Below are 22,996 nucleotides of genomic sequence, written 5' to 3'. Positions count from 1 at the left end.
TGCGAAATAACTTTTTCTTGATAGAAAAATTTAACTATTGCGATAGACCTCGCCGCTCTTGTCCTCTTTAAAAAAAAAAAAAAACAGGAAGAACAGCCAATCCAAATTAAGTAGTGCAGAGCCGAACCAATCACAGCCGCAGCGTCACGTCACGTGACTTGTTACGTACAGCACAAGTGCCAAGCCGCACATGTGTATTTGTTTGGGAAGCAGCCAGCCGCCGTGCCGCCCGGGTAATGGAGGAAATGAGTGTGCCGACTAGAGAAAAATCAACCGAGCGTGACCGAAGGTTACTGAAGAGAAAACCGATGATGGTTCCAACGCCGGAGAGATTGTCGAACGGAAGAGCCACAGAAGTTCCGTAGTGTGAAGGTATTTCATTTCGGCTATTTCAAGTCTGACAAAAAACAGAGCAGCCACTGTAAATGTGCCGAAAGCAAGTCTGGAAATACAATAAAGCGGTGCATGCTCAATCTCTGACTGGAAGCGCTAATTCGTCATTCGGCTTTTGTCAGACTAAAGTAACTGTTAAAACTGTTTGAAAAGCTCAGCTATGCAACAAGGAGAGACTGAGAATTTCCTTTTAGTTCTCAGTTTATTTGATATTGACAAAAGTTAGTCAATTTTGTCTGTTCTTCTGTAAAACAAACTAAGATTTATTTTTAGAATTAATATTTTGTTTCTAAGTGGAATTGACAATTTAGTCTGTTTCGTTTGTTTTATTTTGAAAGTTAAACGCTTTAGCGGCTGCTTTTGTGTAGTTTGCAATATTTGCCTTTATTTATCTGAAAAAGTCTCATGTTCCTTAAGTACATCTACCCTGTTGAACTTATTATGGGAAATAAATATTTAAATCAAAACAAGCTGCTGATTATTTCACATTTTACTTGTGAGCAACGGCACATTTAAATCTTACAAATATAGTTATTTGGCTTATATCGTGATAGATATCGTTATTGCCTGAAATAAAAAAAGCATATCATGATATGAAAAAATTTCATATCGCCCAGCTCTAGTTTACACATTTGCCTAACAGGCAAAACATCCCCGTCTTTGATCCCAGGAGGAGACAAATCCCATTGGAGTTGTGTCAGGAATGGGATCTGGGATAAAAGCTACCTGCTGTGGTGACCCACTTGTGAAAAAAGCATCTGCATACATATTTCAGTTCAGACAGCGGATGGAAGACACTAACTGCACATCGCTGGAAGTGGATGACATAAGTGCTGAATGCTGACTGACTGACCAGTTGGGTGACAGTGGGAGAACCGTGAAAAAAACTTCAAGGGTGAAAAAAGTGGACACTAAAGTGGACACTTTTCACTTCAGCTCTTCATGTCATAACTTTGCTCTTTCTGGTCCTTGGCCAAATACTAGAGCCTAGTTCACGGTCGCCACCCGAGTTGTTTTGCACGCCGACTGCGATGTCACCCATGACTGTTTATGCCGGCGCTTGAGGTGTGTTGGGAATCAGAGTCGCTGCAGTCTAGTTGCTCCTCAAAAACACCTCCCCATTAGCGCTGGAAAAGGAACATGAGAAGTCAAACAGGAAGCAAAGCAGGAATTCCAGAAATTCTCTGCTGTTGCACTGATATATCATTGAAATGGCGGGAAAGACCTGGCCAGGTAACAAAAATCAAGAGATGCACGGGCAAGCTGAAATGACACCAAAGCACAGAGCAGAACAGCAGGTGTAAATTCATTTTGGGGCATTACCATTTGAAAAGGTAACATAAACTTGGGCTTAGACCATCAACCCTAACAATCACACAAACAACAACACGTGACTTTTTGTCCTGTGTCATAAATGTGCACCAGATGAATCATATCGGTCTCTAGTATATACCATATAATATATATATGTATAGCACATAAAGTTAATGGCTGCCACCGTCTGTAGCAGGCGATTATCGTCAGAGGGAGGAAAAGATTTCTGCTCCCGCGTGTGTGTGTGTGTGTCTCAGTATTCGTGTGTGCATGTGTGTGTTTAAGATCACAGCCATGTGTGCTGGGCTGCTTCATGCGGCTGTGGAGGCTCCAGCTGGTCTAGGCAGAGCCACGGGCACGGGGTGGAGAGGGGCGGAGGAGGATGGGGTTTGAGTTTCATTTAGTCGACTATTTTTATGAACACTCTTTCAATAAAGTGCATATTAAAATGATGATAAAGGTCAGCTGCGGAGGCTGAGGTTTGGAGGGCGAAACGAGCGGAGGAGAGAAAAGTCAGTGGAAGAACATTATCAATTACTAGCATCAACACAGCAAATATGAATGTTTTATTTGCAGTGGAAAGCCCATTATGATTGATAATGGTGATTATTAATTTAAGTCAGTGAGTCAGTGATCAGCTAGACCACTCAAATAACAAGAATGTCAGATAAGAGTGTGTAGGCATTTAAGGGTATTTTCAAAATCAGTCCAACAAACGTCCAAGAAACTTACCTATTTATATCAATTAATGACCACATCAGCAATCTTAAATATCAACTATTATGATATTTGAAACTTATCTGACAAACTCTATTCAACAGTGGGTTTTCTTTTTATAACAGGTGGGCATGCAAGCGGTTACTTACTCATAAAAGGCCTCTTATTAAGTCATTTTGGTTAGTATTAGGTCATTGGTTACATTTTTTTTAACGTAAGTATTCACAGGTTTTATTAAGCTGCTGTTTCATGTTGTTTTCCACAATTCCCTAAAGAGTTTATACTGTTGTACTTTATCGTCTAAAAGGGGGGAAACGGGGTTACAAGTTCTCAGTGCCCTTCTGGAAATCCTAAAGACAAAAAAAATTCCAGAAAACTTGAAATTCCCATTAGCGCAGAAATAAAGAAACATACCCACCAAGTGTTCAGCGCACACAGTGTACTGTTCTAAACCAGATCAACACTCACAGAAGATGTGACATCAGTGTCGTCAATCTGGAAACACACACCCCTCAGAAGTAGAGTGTAAACAGGTTGTAAATTTCCTTACAGTGGATGGATGAAAAGAATCAGAGCTCACATGGAAATTTGTCATTTACGACTGCATGTGGTCGTCACACTGCAAACAGCAGATATGCCAGCGTAGCACAGCGCAGCGGCGAAACACCCCACAAGTGGCTGAGGGGGAAGGGTTATAAAATTGTAAACACGAACAGAGGAAACACCTGAACGACTATTCTGATTTTTAAGAGACACAGTTGAAATAAAGTTTTTGCTTTTCTCTGCTGTCTGAACTATTCTTTAACATTCTCCTCTGCAGATTTGTTTATGGCAAGTGTTGCAGCTGGACAGATGGCACCACAACAAAGTTATGTGTCAGTTTCATTACCTGAGGAGTCACTTTTTAGACAGACTTATAGGGCATCTATACTTGTTAAATCTACACCCTTCTGAAACCCTACGTTGTAACCTCCCTATGTGCCCGCACAAACAGCTTCTTCATCAAGTATAAATTAAGCATTAGGATAAATGTTCAGCTTAAGTAAGACTTAAGAAGAAAAACAACTGCAAGCACTATGACGTTGTGAGTCTTCATGAAAGCTTTTTTTCCCCTGTTGGTTATGTAGAGGTACTACAAATCTAAAAACATGTGCATTTAAGCTTGTGGTGAACTCTGCACTCATTTGCTCAGAGTTTCTGCCCCAGAACACACCGCACTCCCACTGCTTACTTAACTATTGTCTTTTAGTCTATGGCTCTTCTGATTAAACCATGGTTTGTGGGGGCATTTTATAAAGGGGAAATTACAAAGCAGATCCTATCAACTTAAGTTTATTTTAGATTTCTAGCTCACAGGTGCACAAGTGACAAATCCAATTCCTAGAACATCTTTAAGGAAGATTTTTTATGCCTATATTTTTAACGTCAGCACATTGAAGCTAAACTATGACGACAGGAACACTCGATTTACTTATTAGACTGAACGCAGTTGAGACTTAAGAACTAAATGTTGTGGATCTTTTAATATTTGCATGTGATAAACTGTCCTTTGCCAATCTTAAGATGCAGATCTTACAATTTTGTAGTGCAGATATAAATGACAGCATATATCAAATTAGCTCAGTTTATCTGATCAGCGACTCATCAGAGCCCATTCCTGAAATTCATATTTCTCATCGTCTCTTAATAAAATTCTGTAACCCATCACTTGGTTTTTTATTTTTTTGGAAAGTACGAAATGATTATGTGTGAGTTACATGTAAAACTCTTCGAGAAAGGTAGCAACTTCTTTTGCGAAACTGTCTGATTATTGTCAGTAATGAAGAGGAAATGAAACTACACTTTTAATTCCCATAGGTCATGTGACCTAAAAAAATCCCACTCTCTCTCACTTTCTCTCTGTCTGTCTGACAGACACACAAACACACAGACTACTACACACAGAAACCCAGTATAGAGTGTAATCACCTGAATATCACTTGATCTCCCACCGATATGTAACCCTAACATCCATGTTGGAGTTTCTTATACATTTAAAAGTTTACATCACAACAAAATTGAATGTTTATAATTATACGGCCTTTACGTGACAGTATAAAGCCCCTTGATGTGACTGCTGTTGTGATTTGGCGCTATATAAATAAAACTGAAGTCTAATGAATGAATAACTTTAACTAAAATATGCCGACTCGGCAAACTACTCTTGCAGGTGCAAAGTGTTGGTGTAAATCCCTTCACGCCAGTAACATATACGAACTTACTCTTTGCTTTTTAAAAGAAACCTGATTCATTAATTAATTTATATAGATTCACTTTAACTTCTCATATTTATATCTTCATATATGTATATATATATATATATATATATATATATATATATATATATATATATATATATATATAGATAGTCTGAATATGTTGTTTCTTCATTAGTGCACTACGAATCTCCTCATTGCCCAAGGACCCAGGATGAAGGAGGGATTCAGCCTGTTAACTGGTTGCGTGTGTGGCCTGCTAACCTATAAACTTTGTGATGTGGTTCAGTGTGTGTGTGTGTGTGTCTCTTTAAATGACCTGTTCCACAAAGCAGCAACATACTTGTTCTGGGGAGCTGCCAGATGCTCAATCATGATAACAGCGACACATTAGACTACACACTGCACGCCTGTTAAAATACATATTCGAAATAATATCCTTTTGCACTTCTTTGAACCAACTTGTCTTTGTGACCTATCCTGAAGGCAGCGTAGACATCAAATTTTTGGAAATGCATACTGTGTAGTAAAAGTTAAAGTAATCTTATGGCTCGCAGTTTTCTTTCAGTTTCAGCTGGACACCATGCGGATTTGTTATCTCGTGAGTAAACTGTGCTGCATCACTACTTCCTTAAATCAAAAACCACATGTTTCAAACCATGATATTGTGGACAACGATATGTGAAAAACTAGCACTTCAAACTTTTCTCCAGTTCTTTTTACTTGACCAGTAAACCATGCGTGCAGCGCGAAGATGCACATAGACACATTTGCATGCGCGTGTGGCTACTTTGATATCTGGTGTAAGAGAGAGACATTGCTGTCATTGATTAACTACAGGCTGTGAACACACATCTGGGAGGTCTGGACAGCTCGCTCTGTAAACAACAACGTAGAGGTTTTGCATGGTTTCGCTCCACAGGCCAATGACTCACCTGGGTGCAACATCCCGCAACTCTCTCACTGACTCACACAGACATACATGTGCGCACACACACACACACACACACACACACACACACACACACACACACACACACCTCATAAACAAACACTGAGACCTAAACAAAGAGCCTCTTTGTGAACCTTGACCTTATGTCAACTACCTTTATGTCTCTCTGTGTTTCTTTTTTTTTTTTCAATCCTGCAAAAATGCGACCACTTCCCCCTTCAAGCTGTTACAGTGCATAACTCTCCCATTCAAGCAGAAAACTGGCTTGTATACACAGCTTAGAGAGCAAGGAATAAAAATGAACTTAAAACAAAAAAAAAAACACTTTTATGTTTGCTTAAGGTTTCCTTGAACCACATGTTGCACAACACGGGACCTGAGGTGCTCCGAAGTGCTGCTTTACGGAGACCTCGATGCAGTGCCAACGCTACAAGACGGCAACTAAAATCAAGGCCCTCTGTGTTTTAACATGTTTGACCTCTAGCATATTCTTGCTGGCAGGAAACGTAGGTGGAATCATGGGAAATGTGGTCTTCATTTAGAAAAACACCTGCACTAACGCCACATGAGGTTACCAACCTTCAAGACCCCTTGTTTTCATTTTAGTTTCATACCAACTGCAGAAACTTTAGCACACTTAGTTCGGCGTGGTGCTCGCTGAGCGAACACATGCTGTTTTGTCTCCGCTGGTGCGTTTGAGTGTATGAAGGCAGAGAGAGCGCGCGCTCGAGAGAAATAAAGTTAATAATAATCAAATAAACCCACAGTTCCTTTGCCAACACCTGTCTTTTACTGCTCTACCACTTCCCCCACCCCATCTTCCTTCAACGCCGGAAAGAAATAAGTGGATGAATAATTACAGGTATAAACACCTCGGGGCTATCCAAAGGGTTTTTTTCTCCCCCTCCTGATATTCTTCTTAACATTACCGCCTCTTCAAATAGTCTTCTGAACAGTTTCTCTTCAGGTGCCTTCACAGCCCGCTACTTCAAAGCCAGTAGGGCGATGAGAAGGCTCTTATGGTCATTTGTATTTTAATCTTTCCCCCTCCTCTTCTCCTCCTTCTATAGCGCTGTCTTTACCTCTCCAGCCTTTCCTCTATAAAAATCTATTTATCTGTCTTCATCCGAATCTATTTCGATCTTGAGCTCACATTTTCCGTTGGCTGTGGTCTCCCTGAGACTAAGTGAACATGGCAACCTCAAACAAACAAGCATGATATCCAGCAATTATAAAGATTATGATTTATATCGACTAGAAACATCTTTGTTTGGTCCTTGCATTTGCTTTTCATGTCTTTAGTCACTGACACAAGATGAAAGTACACATCAGAAGTCCTATTTACATTAGAAAGTTTTATTTTATATTTACATCTGATAGGCAAATAACTTTTTAGATAGGTATCTTTTCATTGAGTATCTTGGCGTTCATGGATGCAAATTTGCAAGAAAGCGTCAGATTATGAGATGCACCTCCTTTTTTTCTCTCAATATTTTATTCACGCTGTCAAATAATAAAGAGAATACACACTTACAATTTAAACCAATGTTTCAACACCAGTCAATACTCCTTCAAATCACAGCCAGCTGCCACTTCCGTAAAGCTTAAACCATAAAGCTTAGAAAAATAGTTTCTTTGTTTCATCTTATTTTGTTGCTGTTACAATGATACACGTCTATATTGAACACAGCTGGAGTTGTAATAAATAAGCTTATGGTCAGATTTGGAAAGTTTTTTATTATATTCTTGGCTCTGTATGATGTCAGTAAGATCCGACTTGATTATAAGGTCGTATCTGGCTGTGAGCATAGAAGCCCCGCCCATCTGCTGTTGAGACCTTCTGTTTGTGAGGGGTAGCCGATCAGAACCGAGGGGCCGCGCTGAAGCCCAGTATAAGATCAATAGGGATTATTTTGAGCTGTGAATTATGCAAAGCCATTCCAGGAGAGTCCAAAAATAAAATACGGAGCTGGAAAATGAGCGTAACAGGTTCCCTTTAAGAGGTCCTCACAGAAGTTAACCAACGTGAGGTGACTGTGATGGAAAATGGTGAACAGCAGGGCAGGCGTGGAGAGCTAATAGGACAGTAAATTAGAGGTTAAATTAAATTAAACTGATCTGACACAATACTGAATGATGTTGATATATAGTAATTAGATATACAAACACTTGATATAACTAGATAGTTTTAGAGGATTTGGGTGTATTTTTGTCCTCAGTTACACTGTTATATTAAAGTAAATGCTGCTGCTGTAATATGACACTATTTTTAACATGGGTAACATATTGTGATCACATTACTTCATGTCTCCTTTTATTGAGTCCCAAATTTAGTTTTAACTGTTAATAAATTGTGAACGAGGACACTCGATGTTTTCATGTTTGGCAGTAGTTGACTCCCGTTTACACTCTGCACAAACATAATCACAGACTTGAACACATCATAACGATAGAAAAAGCTGTCAGGTGGGGCTTCATGAAGCCCTCTCAGCATACTTTGAATCCTACATTAATATTTCAAAAACCTTTACTTCATGGATGCAACGCAGCATGGGCGTTATTTTAAAGCAGAGCTGTCAGTTATAGTTAAAGGAGAAAAAGATCCGAGAAAAGACAAGATGCAAGCTTTCCATCGAAACTTGGGCTTTTCCCGCATTCTAGTGAAAGCTGCTTTTCTTTTAGGCCTCTTAAATCCGAGTGTGCAGGGTCCTTATCGTAGGCAGTCAGAGACAGGGAGGCCCCAGCACTGCTCATCCCAGCCCCTGGGTCTGTATGAAGGGGGGATTAGGGAGGCCTCAGCCTGTGTTGCTGCCATTGTTTACCAAGAGACTAGGGGAAGGCTGAACAACCCCCCTGTCAACACTGCAATACAATGGGAAACAAGGAAGTGGCAAGATCCTAGAGACTTGCGCACACACATGCCATTCCCTTGATCTTGGAGGATCGACCTCGTATTATTTGGGAGATTGGAGGAGGAGGAAAGGGGAACGGGGAGGAGAGCTTGTTCACAACGGCAACTGATTTCTGAATGGATACAAGAAAAAGGAGGAGATGTATGAAAAACCTTTATGGGCTAAAAGACGTGAAATTACTCAAACAGAAAGCATAAGCTTTCAGTTGAAGTGGGTGAAAACAATCAAACTGATATTTCTTTGTAGGCTGAGATACTGAAATGTTCAAAACACACACTTCAGCTGAGTCTTTAGAGTAACAGAAATGACGACGTTCCCCCGCCGCCTTTCCCAAACATGTAAACCATCTCTTAGCAGCCTTCCTGTCAATTTTTAATTCTGCTCTGTGAATCGAAATGTCAAATGAGCAGGAAATTCCCCCAAATCAGACAACACTGAGCTGTAAAACACAGGCTCGTAAATTCCACTGACTGAAAGCACGCTGTCAAACTGCATTTCGACCAAACATTTACTGTTATCCCAAAGAACCTGAGCCATTTACAGTCAGTGTCCAGGTAGGCTGAGCGGGAAAGTGTTTTAGAGCAGCCTGCTGCCTTCAGAGCGTGCTGACGTCATAGTGTGACCACAGCTTCCACATCACAGGGAGTTTCACAGCCTCTCTGACAGCGAATAGATTTGCATGCAGACAAATATCAGATATCAGCTTAAACTGCTTAATTATTCAGATAATGACCCACAAACAGACCAGACGGACAATCTTTGAAGTCTGTGGACAAAGTTGTGAAACAATTCAGCGCTTTATCGCCGAACCTCAGACATCTTCAGACCTACAGATTCCTTTTGGATCGAATCATGTCGAAGCTGCTCTACATGCGAACATCACTCCAGAAAGGTGTGCTTCTTTCAAACTAACCACGAGGCACGCTGGATCTCTCAGACGACTGGTGGTAAAAGGTTACTGATTAAAATCCAAATACTTGGCTCATTAATATACAACCGCTAACCACCAATCACTTTGCGCATGACTCACTGGCCACTTCAGATAAAGTAAAAACCCTGGTTTTTGCTTCAGCGGGCAGGCCACCCACTAACTTCAACCAAACATCCATCAATCCCCATGAACAATCAAGCAATGTTGCTTCTACTTTGCTTCTCCTCTTACTTCAGTCTAACCCTCTCGATTCCTTCGCAGCAGAGAATCGTCACAATAAAAATCTCACGCGAGATTAAAATTAAGACGCTTTTATGGTGAAGCAGCTGTAGGAAGTGCAGCTGGCGTTATGGAAATCAATAACAACTGTTAACTTCCAGTCTAGAGTAAAATATGCACTTCTTTTCAGAGCCCACAACTTTGAGATATTTGACTAGTTTTCTAAGAGTTGTAGGTTCCAGGAACTGAGAAAAAAACAACTGCCTCCTCCTTACAAATTAATATCCAAACTGTCCACTAATAACAGGCGTTTTAGGGGAAGTCATGTGAGTAATCGCCAGATGTTTACCTAAAAATGGCCACTAACATATAAAATATTTGATATTAATGCAAACAAACCACAAAAAATCAGCAGACCCAAAATGTTTTTCTCATCACTTCTGTTTCTTCTTCTATTGATTCCTTGTGTGCTTTCCTTCATAATCAATCAAAACATTAAGTAATGAAGAGCTGGTTCTCATGCTCAGATAAGTTGATCCTGTGTGACTTAAGAGGTTAACGAAATACACACACAAAAAAAAGTTCTTACGCTTCCGATGCATATAATTGGAAATGAATGAAAATAAGCTTTCCTATTTTCCCATCTGATCTCCTTTTAATAGTTCGCAATTACCAAGAAGTTATCTCTCCGAGTAGGAAAATGAAGTGAGGAGAGATGCTTGGAACCAACTCAGATGCTGAAGACAGCACAAGACGATAAAAGAGATGGATATGTGGAAATGGCAAGCGTGCAAAGGGAGTGAGGAGGAAGATGGATGGAAGCTGAAGACAGAAAAACACTCTTATATCTACTGAAGGTCTCCCCTGCGACAGGGTTTAACTGCCTGAGACGACAAAGACTCATGATCCCTTCAAAAATAATAATAAAAAAAGAGAGAGAGAGAGTGTCTGCTGGTAATTCACAGCATTATACACACAGCAAGAAGAGAGCTGACACACACACGCTGCATCCACAGTATACGGCCAGCATCATCACACAAAACACACCATGAACCCTGGGTACAAACACAAGCCTAAGGCAACAAACTAGAAAACACACACGCACACACACAGAACATGCCAAAAGCTTTGATACATACAGATTACTTAGTGTAATGAACTTAAACAGCAAACACGCACGCGCGCTGACAAACACACTCGAGATAAAGCTTTATCCAAAGACAACAAGCTGAGGGAGTTTAGTCATATCTCCGAATCCCACAAATCTCCTTCTCTGGCCACTTCCCCTGAAAGGACGGCTGATATCTCCATTAATGCAACAACAGTGAAATGTCCCATGAAATGCTGTAATAGGAGTATTATCGCTGAATGGGATAAGGAGCCAATACCCGTGTAGTCGCTTTGCAAAACCCACTTCTCAGCAGAGATTAGAGGCTTCTTCTTTTCTCTTTAAATCTAAAATTTTAAATGTTAATACCAAAATAACAAGGAGTGATTATCAGTCTGTTTGCGTCCATTTCTGCCATTTTGATTCAGCTGTATTAGGAAAACAATGCGTTAATCTTTCACAACAACAGCTCAGGCAATTTCGTTCCCCCTCCTATATGAAATGTAAGTCAGCCCACTCCGACGGTCAGGGGCTGCGCAGGTTTTCATTCAAATGTTTTTTCATCAGTTGGCGATTAAAAAGTGCAAAAAGCTGGCTAGACCTTTACAAGTGAGGATAAACCCACACAGACACAAGCAGACTGATTTTACAATTAATTTCTGACTTTCAGTCATTCAGCTGAGGTTCTCACAATGACTGCAACAGTTCAAAGCAGTTTACGGGAACGCACAAAGGTGTTGTAGTTTCTTCAGGTGAGCTGGTGACATGTGGGCAACGCTGCAGAAATTTTTACACCACAGCCTGTTAAATAAATTCACGTTTAAAAAAAGAAAAGAAAGTATATCAAAGGGTTTGACTTCAAATAACACAGATGAAGCTACACTACACTTTCTTTTCTCTTAATAGGTTTCTTAATACATTTAAAACATGAGAAAAGCATGTTTTAAATGTATTAAGTGTTCTGACGATTGAATCATCTTTATTGTCATTACACACAGTGCAATGATATTTGGTTTGGCTTTCTTCTGGGATAAAAAATGAGAAATACACAGACTGAATAAAGAATTGGTACGTAACTGAAGATAAACAAATAAACTCAGGAGAAAAGCGGTTTGTGAACGATCTGACAGTGTAGTGTAACAAAAGCAGAAACCTGATCAAAACTGCTTCGATTAATACATGTGTACTTGATCAATGAATTAATTCATTGGCTCCGGATTCATTTTATGTTGATTAGTAATTGATGATTAACCAATTCATTATTTTGACTCAAAGTAACTGCACGTAGGTTAATCCACGAAACTAAACATAAGTGGATGTAAGGCAGTCGTGACTTCTTGTTGTTGATAAACTATCTGAATTAAGACAGACGGATGATTTAAGCTTTACATTTTTTATAACCAAACAGGTTTGATAGCAGGGTCCCGGCAGCAGTGAGCATAAATCTGCCTCCACCGAATGTGAGCATAAGCTACCCTCTCATCGGGTACACACAAAATCAAGAAGTCGCAATCATCTCACCTTTTAAAGACTACTTGATGAGTGAAAATGCAACAAACACCAACGATAAAGCTGTGTACACACATATTCTACAGAAAAAAAGTCTGAAAAATCAAACTCTTGTGCTGCCAGAGTAGCGCGTGCATGGGCAAGACATGAGGCGACCACTTAATAGCGATGAATTCACCTGCACCGCTCTTAACACTCGTGCAACCTGGCACAATCGGACAGACTTTGCACTACGGGACTGGCAGGCTGAAGACCATTTAATGTCCATTCTGACTGGATCTGACATTTTTTCGCCCGCAAAAAAAGATCTAAAAATAATCCAGGCTCCAGTGCATGTGCGACATGAGACACTAGAAGCGTAAGTCATAGCTCCAGGACAAGACAGGCCAGCAGTGAGACATGGACACACGCACACAGAAATGTCCCATGTCAACATCACAATAACGGGAAAACCACAAACAGCTCTTTTTTCTGTCAGTCACCCTGACCTTGAACTTCTGATCCAGCTCTGCCATCCATAATCATCACCCCCCCCCCCCCTCACCCGCTAAACCACTACTCTCAGCCCCTTTCAAGTGGCAGGTTAGACAGGGCCTGATACCCCGCTACCGCCTCACAACCAGCGGGCTAATTACAAGGGAAGCAGCAACAAGTGAGCATTGTGTGGCAAGACACACACGGGCGAAGAAACGCTCTTAATCTGCCATCAACACACCGCCACCACCTCCCCTTTACCCCCCCCCCCCCCCCCCCCCCCCTCCTCATCACTCACCAACTCGCCAATCCCACCCCCAATGAGAATAATCTATGAGAGGCTTCTGTGGTTGGAGAAGAGAAGAGAAGAGAAGAGAAGAGAAGAGAAGAGAAGAGAAGAGAAGAGAAGAGAAGAAGGTGGAAGACACCACGTTTGTCTCCACTTCTTCACAATGTTTGTCACGATGCCGGATGTGCCGTGTTATGCAGCTTCGAGTATAAAGACGTTTGAGGAAACAACAAGCATGCTCACTAAGACTCGTAGTTCATTCAGTCGTATTCTCAGAATGTAACTGGTTACTGAATAAAGACTCTGAAAATGAAATGTGATTTCCAAGGAGACGCTGCTGTACCTACAAGTGCTTCTCTTCCAAGCAAAGGCTTTGCTTTATGTGCAAAACAGCACAATTAAATGGAGCTAGCAGGTCAAGGATGTATTCTATACAAGAACATAAAAAGAAATAAACAGTAAAACAAAAGTTTTCACCCTGTATTTTTTTTCTAGCAAGCCTGAAAGGAGCATATATAAAACTAAAGTGAAAAGGCACTGTGTAGCCAAATCACATGTATGAACAGTATAACCCGTCTTTACTTTACAGATGCATTTAGATCCATTATATGTTTTTCTTTATAGCTGTGGCGGAGAAAAGAAGCCACTCTCCTACTATGTATTTTCCCCACAGACTACAATTTTAAATTTTAGTTTCATTTAAAAAACCATGGAAAATGAAGGTAACTGTCCGCTTTTATTCTGAAAAATCACAGACCCTATTAAAGTCTCCCATGACCAGCCAACGGGCCCTGACCTGGACACTGACGGCGTCTTGAAACACTCTTAAGAAGCTCCAAGGTGCCATTAGAAAATCACATTTTCCAGCCATAAATCCGCATATTCCTTATTCACTATGCTCTCACGTGAAATCAGCCTACAGCACATGTCATCTCACAAACAGGCATCTATGCTGTTTAGCAACGTCTTGTCTGCTAGAGCAGGGGGTTAATTCAGGCAACAGGATTACGCAGCACGTGAAAAATGAATTAGGCACAACCGTTCACGTTCGGCGCAATTACTCAGCCTATCCATGGATATTGGTTCTTAACGGGTGACTCGAAGGGATTTTTTTTTTATGATGAATTCTTTAAGGGCTGTCTGGCTGGGTGAGCAATACTGCATACTTGAAATCTTTCCACGAGTTGTTCTGATGTTTGTTTTAGCGGTTTTAACACTTAGAACTGCTATTAAGGCTGTGCAATAAACCTCTTGTCATTCACCCGGGGTACAAACAGACGGGAAAACGTCACGTGAAATGGTTCGCGATGACGACATCAATCAAATTCCAACTTCAGCAACGGCGTAAACAAAAACAAGCTTTTTTTTTCCTGTTTTTTTTTTTTTTTTCTTGCTTTGCCTCATGAGGCTGCGGCACTTTGATTTTATTCCGCTGTGTTTTAAATGCAGCTTTATTTTATAAGGCAGTTAGGGATGGTGTGAGCCTTGGGGATGGGGTGTGGGGGGAGTTAGCAGCACAGTTCAAAGCCAAATCAGAGCATGTGTAAAGTTTGAGAGAGATCTGCAGTGATGTGCCATTCATCTTCAGTCTGACAGAGACTCATGTTGTCTCTTCTGAATCTAAAACCTAGTGCAACATAAGCTGACTGATTCTGCTTTGTAATGTGAAAGAGACCCCCCCTCTCCAAAAAATATATAAAGCTGGTAGTTTAAACCCCTCTAAATAAGAGACGCAGCATTAAAATTCTGTATAATGTTTTAGGGGGTTATAGCTGAGCCACAATATGCTAATTGCATCTAAAAGGGGAAAACATCACTGAAATTTAGGCTGATGTGAGGGGAACTTTTCTAATTCTCAAAACTGCATGCACATAAAAAATAGAAATTATGAATTATGAAACAGAAAATACCAAGAAGAAATGTTTTATGCTTTTATGCACAAAAAGTCGAGTAAATTCTCCACCGCTTTGCATCTCTTTTCTCTCGAACTGAGACTACTGAGGACGTCTTTGCACCAGCCCAAAAAAATTAAAAATTAAAAAATAAAATCCCTCAGAGGACACCAGGCTTGAGATCTCCATCTACGAGTGTGCGTTCCTTTTATTCTCCCCGACTACAAAACACTGGATTTCTCTTCTGGGGCTCAGCACTGTGTGTTCACAGTCTGGACTTGATACTAAATAATACAAAGACAAGCTGAGGCGCAAAAACTTGCACCTTAAGGAGTCCTCAGGAGCACAGAATATCATCAGGTGCTAAGAGGAGAACCATAGCCAGCAGAAGGATTCAATGAGAAGTGGACTTACAGATGGAGAAACGGAGCTGTTGGGGAGGTAGGGGTCTGGCAGCATCAGGAACGGGTACCCTGGATATCCCGGCGACTTGTACATACCTCCATCTTGCTGCTTCGACACTGACAGGAAAAGCAAACAATTAGAAGCTGTCACCTTTGTTGCCTAATTTTTCCAAACTCTTTTGATTTGCTGTCTAAATCTCAATAGTTATCATTTAATAATGTATTTAATTTACAATAAAAATCATGACAGCTCGGGGGAAAAGAAAAAAATAAACAACAATAAAGGTAAAGCTGTGGGTGCAAATGCTGGATGTGAGGATTAAAATAAAAATCAAACCTGATACTTACTCACACAATGCTGCTAAGGTGTTAACGTCAAAAGAAAAAGAAGGTAAACGTGCATATAAAGCAGCTCAGCTATTTACAGGCATTCTAGTTACTACACTTTACATCCGTGAATGAGCAGAGGCAACAATACTGGAGACAAAAGCGTTACAACCACCACATAGTCTTAGAGGCGTGAACTTCTGTAGCCTATGTGTTAATTTATTTCTTACCACCACCCATATTAAGCACGAGAGGCCTATGTGGAGGTCAGATACGACTAGGTTATACCTGCATAGAAACACACACACACATACACACACACAAAACACAACTGGTTTCCCTCGTGAGTGCTGAGCTTTCTTGCGAAGGTGACAAAACTTTTAACGTGGCCAGAACCTGAGTGACAGAATCTGAGGGCAATCAGCATCCCTCAGGGCGGAACTGTTTTTTCTGATTTCTGCGGGTTTCACTTTTTCTCGAGGACCATCAAATAGACCAGTTTTTAAAAACCGCAAATCCACATTTGATGAGGATTTTTTTCTTTTTTTGATCAAAGGATCACAAGGTGAGAGCATTCTTCCTTTCAGAGATGAGTACACACAACAGTGATACCTATAATTAAAGCTGTTTTGTATATGTTGTCTAAATGCGCTCTGGCGTAGTTAGGGGAATTTGCTTTTTTTTTTTTCCTCTATCTTTTTGGGTGGTAGGTTTGAAGAAAAAGGAAGGCTGACCTTGGTTTTTTGGCAAAATCTTATAAAAGATCGCTAGATAAGTAAGCTTAAAACATAGTGAATTAAAATGAAAGGCACTAGCAATTTTTACAGCTACTGAGAAGTTGCTTTGCCCTTCACACCAGTGCCTTTACCTAAGCTTAATGACAATTTAAGGCCAAGAGGGTTCCACTTTTTTAAAGATAGCTAGTCTGCTTGCATCTCTGCTGAGCTCTGCTAATTTGACTGAGCAGCAGAGGAAATCTCCCCAGCAAGCTATAGATCTTAGAGATAAACTAAAGAGCTGAAGACAGGATGGCCATCTTTTTTTTTTTGTTTTGTTTTGCAGTGTACACCTGAGCGGTGCTTCTTTGAAGTTTTAATGCAGCAGCACGTGCGCCCGTGACCAAAATAACTCCTTGCTTTGACACAGTGGGTGGTTTTTACCGCTTTCTTACACAGTACTTGACTGCTCATAGGGATGAGAGTGAGTATGTTCATGTTTTTTTTTTGGTTTGTTTGTTTGTTTTCCCAAGTTTTTTTATTTGTATTTTCTGCTTACCAACGTCGAGATGCTCCCGGTGTTTGTCTGGGAAGCCCCTCTGCTCGCCCTGCTGTCCCCGTCTGACCGCCTGGAAGGGATCGTAAACAAACACCGAGTGAGAATTACCCGAAAAAGTCACGAAAACGCCACAAACCCCTGCCAAACAAGAGTAACTTTATATTGACTTTATCGCGCTAATAAGCGCAATTCAGTTTTGCTCTCGTTCTGTAGTAGACCCGTACCACCACCACCACCACCACCCCCTCTTCTTTTTTTAACTACTATAACCCTGGAGGCAAGTTGACTGCGCGAGTTGGTTTCATTCAAAGCTTCTCAGCAGCGCGTAAAATAAAACAAGCTTTCCACACACACTTTCTCCCTCTGCCTTTCACACACAGTCACACTCCGTGACACCTACCGCTGCGTTCGGACTTTGATTTATTTCCGACTCGTTCACCAGAGAGGACTTGAGGTCGGCCAGGTCTCTCTCCGTGAACGCGTTTTCTTGGATTTTCTCCTCTTGCTCTCCTTCGTCCTTAAACGATATCATCTCATCATTGGCTCCCAGGTCGTCCCCGCCGCCGCTGCTAAGCTGAGGCATGTCTACTTCCCCCCTCCTCTTCGATGTTATACACGTTTAAAAAATGATACTGACAAAAAATTAAAATAAAAAAGTAGAAAGAAAAATATTCAGCGGGACTTCTCTGTTAAAATCTCCTCAGTTTGGGGCGCCTCCGAAGTACAGAAACCCCCACCGCATACAGAAAAAAGTTGAGATGTGGCGTCCCCCGGCTGGTTGGTTGGTAGAAGACTAATGTTTCCCTACAGCAGCAAACAGCTCATTTGAGCCCAAGACAAGGCGAGGAGTCCGACATCAAAGGGCGCCGACCGGATGATTGACAGGCCCGATGACTTGTTGGGGGGTTGTACAATTGTTTCGGCAGAGGGCTGAGCTTCTTAAAGAGACATCACCTCTCCCAGCTCAGGCGAACAGACGTTATTCATGACTTCCAGGGGCGACTTTGCACCTTCCACGATCCCGCGGCTGCCACCTAAACTTCAGGCTCAGCTGGGAGATCAGTTTTGTTGCGCTTCTGCAACTTTTTCGTCATGAATTCCGCCAGTGCGGTGTATTTACGTACACTGAATCAGTGTAGTAAAATACACACTGCTGCTTTGCACTTGATGCAACTTATCAGACTTAGCTGTAGATACGGTTTTTACTATTTAATATAAAAATATATGTAATAATATAAATATATATATATATTTATCTATTATATTTATTAACTTTATTTACATAGCAATTATTAGCAATAATCCGGTTATATAAGCTATATTGTATTGTAGTAATTTCTTTTTAATTAATGCTTTTGATACTTTGAATACATTTCAGTAATGCTACTTTATGTAAGTAACATTTAAAATGAAAGACTTTTACTTTTAATGGAGTACATTTATAGTCTAATACTGTTACTTTCATTGTAGCAAAATAATCAAATACTTTCTTCAGCACTGTTTATATTTTAAAGTAGCTGTATCTAAAGTCTTTTTTACTACTTAAAAAAAATTTCACTCTAGAATTCCTGTTTTTGATATTTAAATCATAATCACCAACTCATTCATGTAGTGCTTAGATATAATGCTACTATAAAGCTCACACAGAATCTCAGTTTTCTTTTCTTAACCTACTGGTTCAAAGCCAATTTATGCACTTTGAGAGAGCTAAAAAAATATTATCCAAACTTGAGGAAATGATTTTTGGCTTGACCTGAGCCATAGAATATTAATTTCCATCTACATAGGCTTTTACATATTCCTTTATATGCTTACATTGTACTTAGATTATATTTACATATTTATTTATAAACGAGAGCTGTGGGTTTTAGTATGGTTACTTTTTGCTCTTGGACTCTTTTGGAGTAGCTTTAGATAATTTTAATTCAAAATAAACCGTATTGTCTTAAACTGACCTATGGTGAAGCCCCTCAACTCATCCAATGCCAAAAATCAAAATAAAGAATAACAAGAAAGGAAAGTAGCTTTCTTCTTATTGGCAGCCCCTTATAAAGGGAAGATTTGAATGGCATGTGGGTGGTGCTGTGGTTCTTATAGCTAGCGCTGTGCACTTGAAATAACCATATAAGGACATCTGCTTTTAATGACATCACACAGAGCCAAGAATAAAAAATCAGTCAGAAACAGAGCATTTAGGGCTGCATGAAATCTGAAATTTTTGCCCATACAGTCATTATTTAAAATTTGTCCATGTTTAATATGAACATCTATCATTCCAACAGCAACAAAAATAAGGAAAAATCGTAATAGGTCATAGGTCATTGTTACTGCTTATAAATTCTATCCTTAAAAGTTTCAATAAAATAATACAAATGTTGATGCTTCGTAACAGATCTGGAAATCAAGAGTATACGTATAAGTAGTTCACTGCAACTTCGGCCATGTTATGTGAGCATCTGCCACTGTCACAGAATATGTGCCATAAACAAAATATGACAATCATTTCATTAGTTAATCTGCTTTTATAGTAACCTATAAACTAGCAACAGATATTTTTATAAGAAATATAATATAACACAGAACTTTGGAACATACTTCACGGTAAGTTAAAGAAGTAATAAAATACAAGAAAGCAGAAAAACAAAGATGTTTTAAGCATGACCTGAATATGGAGTAAAATATACAAATAATGCAAGCCTTGTATTTACAAAGAAATTAAATGAACACTGATAAATGGATTTGGATCTTTATATCGTAGCTTCAAAGAAAACAGAAGTCTATAAGTAAATTAAATGAGATCAGTGAATAACAGTCAAATCAGGTCTGCATGTACAAAACACTTCATGTTAAGTCACTGTGCATGTGTTGTGTATTCAATAGCTGCTCCGATGACTGTTCGCGTAAAATTAAAGTGTCTATCTGGCCCTATCGTATATTTTTTTAGAACTTTCAGCAACACTCAGCACAGATGACACTGTGAGAAGCGACAGAGACAGTGAGCAGAGAGGCAACAGCAGCCGCAAACAGATGTCGATGTTGCTCAAGAGACCAACAAGGAGCATGCCAATAAAAACTACAGGATAGTAAGAGCTGAACTCTATTTATCTTATTCTCCTTAAAAAAAAGCAGTCTGGTCTTCAGCATTAAACTCAAGGGCTGAAAACTGGCTCCGTTCTTACAGCAGTCATCGTTTTGTTTACCTCATAAAACTGATGCTGATTAACACACAAAACATAAAAAGCACATTTGGAAAAAAAAGTTGGCAGCTTAAAGCATTTTTGTCTTGTTGCTTTTGCTGACAGTTGCAACTTCTCTTCCTTGTGATTGGTTCAAATAAAATATGGACCTTGTCAAGGGATTCAATTCGGCTTTGTCCTTCCTTACCCACCATATTTCAAACCTCACAATAAATGTAACACATATCTCAATTGTTCAACATGTCAAAGATGTGGCTGGTATATTGTTATTAGCGTACTTCTGGGATGTTATCATCAAGCTAGTTAATAACTTTGGTAATTATGCATTGTGAGCTTTGCACTGTCTCAGCAGCCCTTTTGTAGCAGCTGCTGTCACACTGTTCAGTTGGTAGTTTTCACATTTTGGAACAAAACTCCTCATTTGCATCAAAAGAAAAGTGGCAGCTCAGGCAAGAAGCAGCAAAATCTAGGACATTCTGTGAAAAACATCAGAAGGCACGGCTTGCTCATCAATAACAGAGGCACGGCATGTTTTTGGCTGGTCCTTACATCCCCCAGATCTTGTAACAGCGAAAAGTGCTAGCTATTGCAACTACTTGATTTGAGGAGGGAAACAAGGAAAAAAAAAACATAGTTCAAAGATGTAGACTCAAAGTTCTGATGTCTTATCAAACTCGTAACTTGCCTCCCCCTATTTTCCTCCCAATGCCAATGCATTTTTAATGCTGATACAGTAGCATAGCTGGTCTTCAGAGTTTTTAATTGAGAAATATTTATACACTCCCATGCTGTGACTTAATATTTGACTTAATCTGAGTCGGTTGCCTTGAATGAAAATGATGATCCACAGCTGGGAAACAAAATTAAATACAAACAGAAAATGGGCCTGGTATTTGCATAAAACTGCATATTTATACAATATCGTTGATGCATATTAATAAAAAGATTAAAATGAGCAGTGTTAATGTATGCAAATCTAAATTATAAATGAGTTGTTTAAACTCCTTGTTTATTCGCCTTGATTAAATATAGACAGCTGTTTTTCCAGAGAGGCAGCACCTCTCCTGCGTGGGCCACGCTGCCTCGTGAGCTCGCCGTGCTCTGATCTCAAACGCAGTTCCCTTGAATATCTGCGCTGATAGTTACGCACATTCATGGGTTCTCAGGTTCACCTGAGGCTAAAGGATGCAGTCAGCCTGTCTGATTGTCTGATAACAACAGAAGAACCAGAGATGAGCAAATTTTCTCTACACGAGCTCTTGAAATACTCTCAGGGTCTCTGACCTACAAACACCTTTTCTCTTTTTATATCTACGCCTTTCTCTGTTACACACACAGACACACACACACACACGAGCAGACAGACTCTCTCTTTCTTTTTGCTATGAGCAGTTTGATTATTCTTGTCAGATCAGAGTCATATTTTAAGTTCACATCACCCTGCCTTATCAGTTCAGAGGTTTGATGCTCACACACACCCTGTGCATCCTTTCTCATCATCTTTTTATCTCTAACTCTAATGAGTGTCGTCTGTGACATCAGACAATAACTGTTGACAGGAAAGGCCAAAAAAGGAAACTTGAGCAGATAGAAACGATAAGCAGCCCACACACAAAACACAAGCTTGCGTAGCTGCTGCGACCCCACAAGACATGCTTTTCACACACAGGCACAGATACAGTACAAGCTCTGCATTTGAATAAGACCAGCATTGATAAAGGAGGAGCGTTTGATAAAAAGAGCTTTATGTTTGTGTGCAACAAAGTGTAAAGTGTAGAAACATGAAATAAGTCATGTAGCAAAAGGGGAATTCTTTTTTAATGAAGAACACCAACATGGAGAAGAGCTAAAAACACGATTTTTCCCCTTTTTTCTTACTAGATAACTGAATAACTGTGGTGCAGTAAACCCCATTAACGATCAGGATCATCTGCGATACAGTGCAAAAACCAGGATTACATCTTATCCTCGGCCCCTGAATGGAGAGCCTAATAGCGCAAACTTCAACCCCACCGTCAGTGTGTAAAGAGCCCATTTAATACAAGATGATCACTTCAGCAAGCCCCTTTCCATTGCCTAATCATTGGTGGTGGAAAAGTTCTTTCTTTAACATGTTTCTTTTTTTTTCTTCGAAGATGAATCACAGTTGGTTCAAAAAAGATTATACACTGTGCTTTCTAAAGAAACACCAGGCGCATTAAAGCTGCAGAGTAATTAAATCATGTCCTTTCATTGGGGTTAAGCCACATCCAAGCGAACGGCTCTTAACTGGAACCACTTGTGTGCTTTTTTATTGGTAGTTTTCCTACAATCAAAACCATGTCCTTCCAGGCAGCATCCAGCCAACAACGTAGAACCTCAACAAATCTTTACAACGGTTTAATTTTGTGCCTCAGTTTTGGCTATAAAACAGTGAACTAATTGACTGGAATGGTAAATAAAGTATAACTGATTTATGCTTAATTGTTTCTAAATATTAGCTAGAACATGATAACCACCACACTCACACTACAGGAAGTAAAGAGTTATGTTTGGGCTGCATGCAGACATCCAGACGAAGCACGCCTTTCAAAGCGCTTTAAAAATCTAGAGATACCAGTGAATCGTCTTTAAACAAAGAGCTCGTCTTAAGTGGTGCACTCACAGGATGTTGCATGGCTCCTGTGAAGGTGGGTTTAATATCTGTAGGAGGTTGCAAAAAGCAAAAAAGCAAAACAAAAAACCTCTAAATCATTTCAGAATTTGAAACACTTATTTAGAAAGTTGTTACACTCAAAGGTAGCTACATGAGTAAGAGCAGAAGCACCACCAAGAATAAAGGTTACCGA

At 40.0% G+C, this 22,996-nt stretch overlaps 1 protein-coding gene across 9 annotated transcripts in view; it reads right to left on the bottom strand.

Moving 5' to 3' along the window:
- Window positions 1-17,978, bottom strand: part of tcf7 (transcription factor 7) — a 74,722-nt gene extending 56,744 nt beyond the window's left edge. For 2 of the 9 annotated variants that reach the window (XM_005923100.3, XM_005923101.3), the window contains exons 1-3: window positions 17,372-17,976; window positions 16,972-17,041; window positions 15,380-15,486 (exon numbers count right to left, since the gene is read on the bottom strand). In XM_005923100.3, the coding sequence (XP_005923162.1) occupies window positions 15,380-15,486; window positions 16,972-17,041; window positions 17,372-17,554 (360 nt within the window). In that variant the 5' untranslated portion in view covers window positions 17,555-17,976. The other 7 variants (XM_005923099.3, XM_005923102.3, XM_014333805.2 and 4 more) reach the window with 7 other exon arrangements.
- Window positions 17,979-22,996: the final 5,018 nt, after the last annotated feature.

This window comes from Haplochromis burtoni, unplaced genomic scaffold (assembly GCF_018398535.1).
Source record: "Haplochromis burtoni strain Fernald_Lab_line unplaced genomic scaffold, NCSU_Asbu1 Contig_66, whole genome shotgun sequence".
Taxonomy (NCBI): Eukaryota; Metazoa; Chordata; class Actinopteri; order Cichliformes; family Cichlidae; genus Haplochromis; species Haplochromis burtoni.
This window is presented reverse-complemented; position numbering and strand designations above follow the sequence as displayed.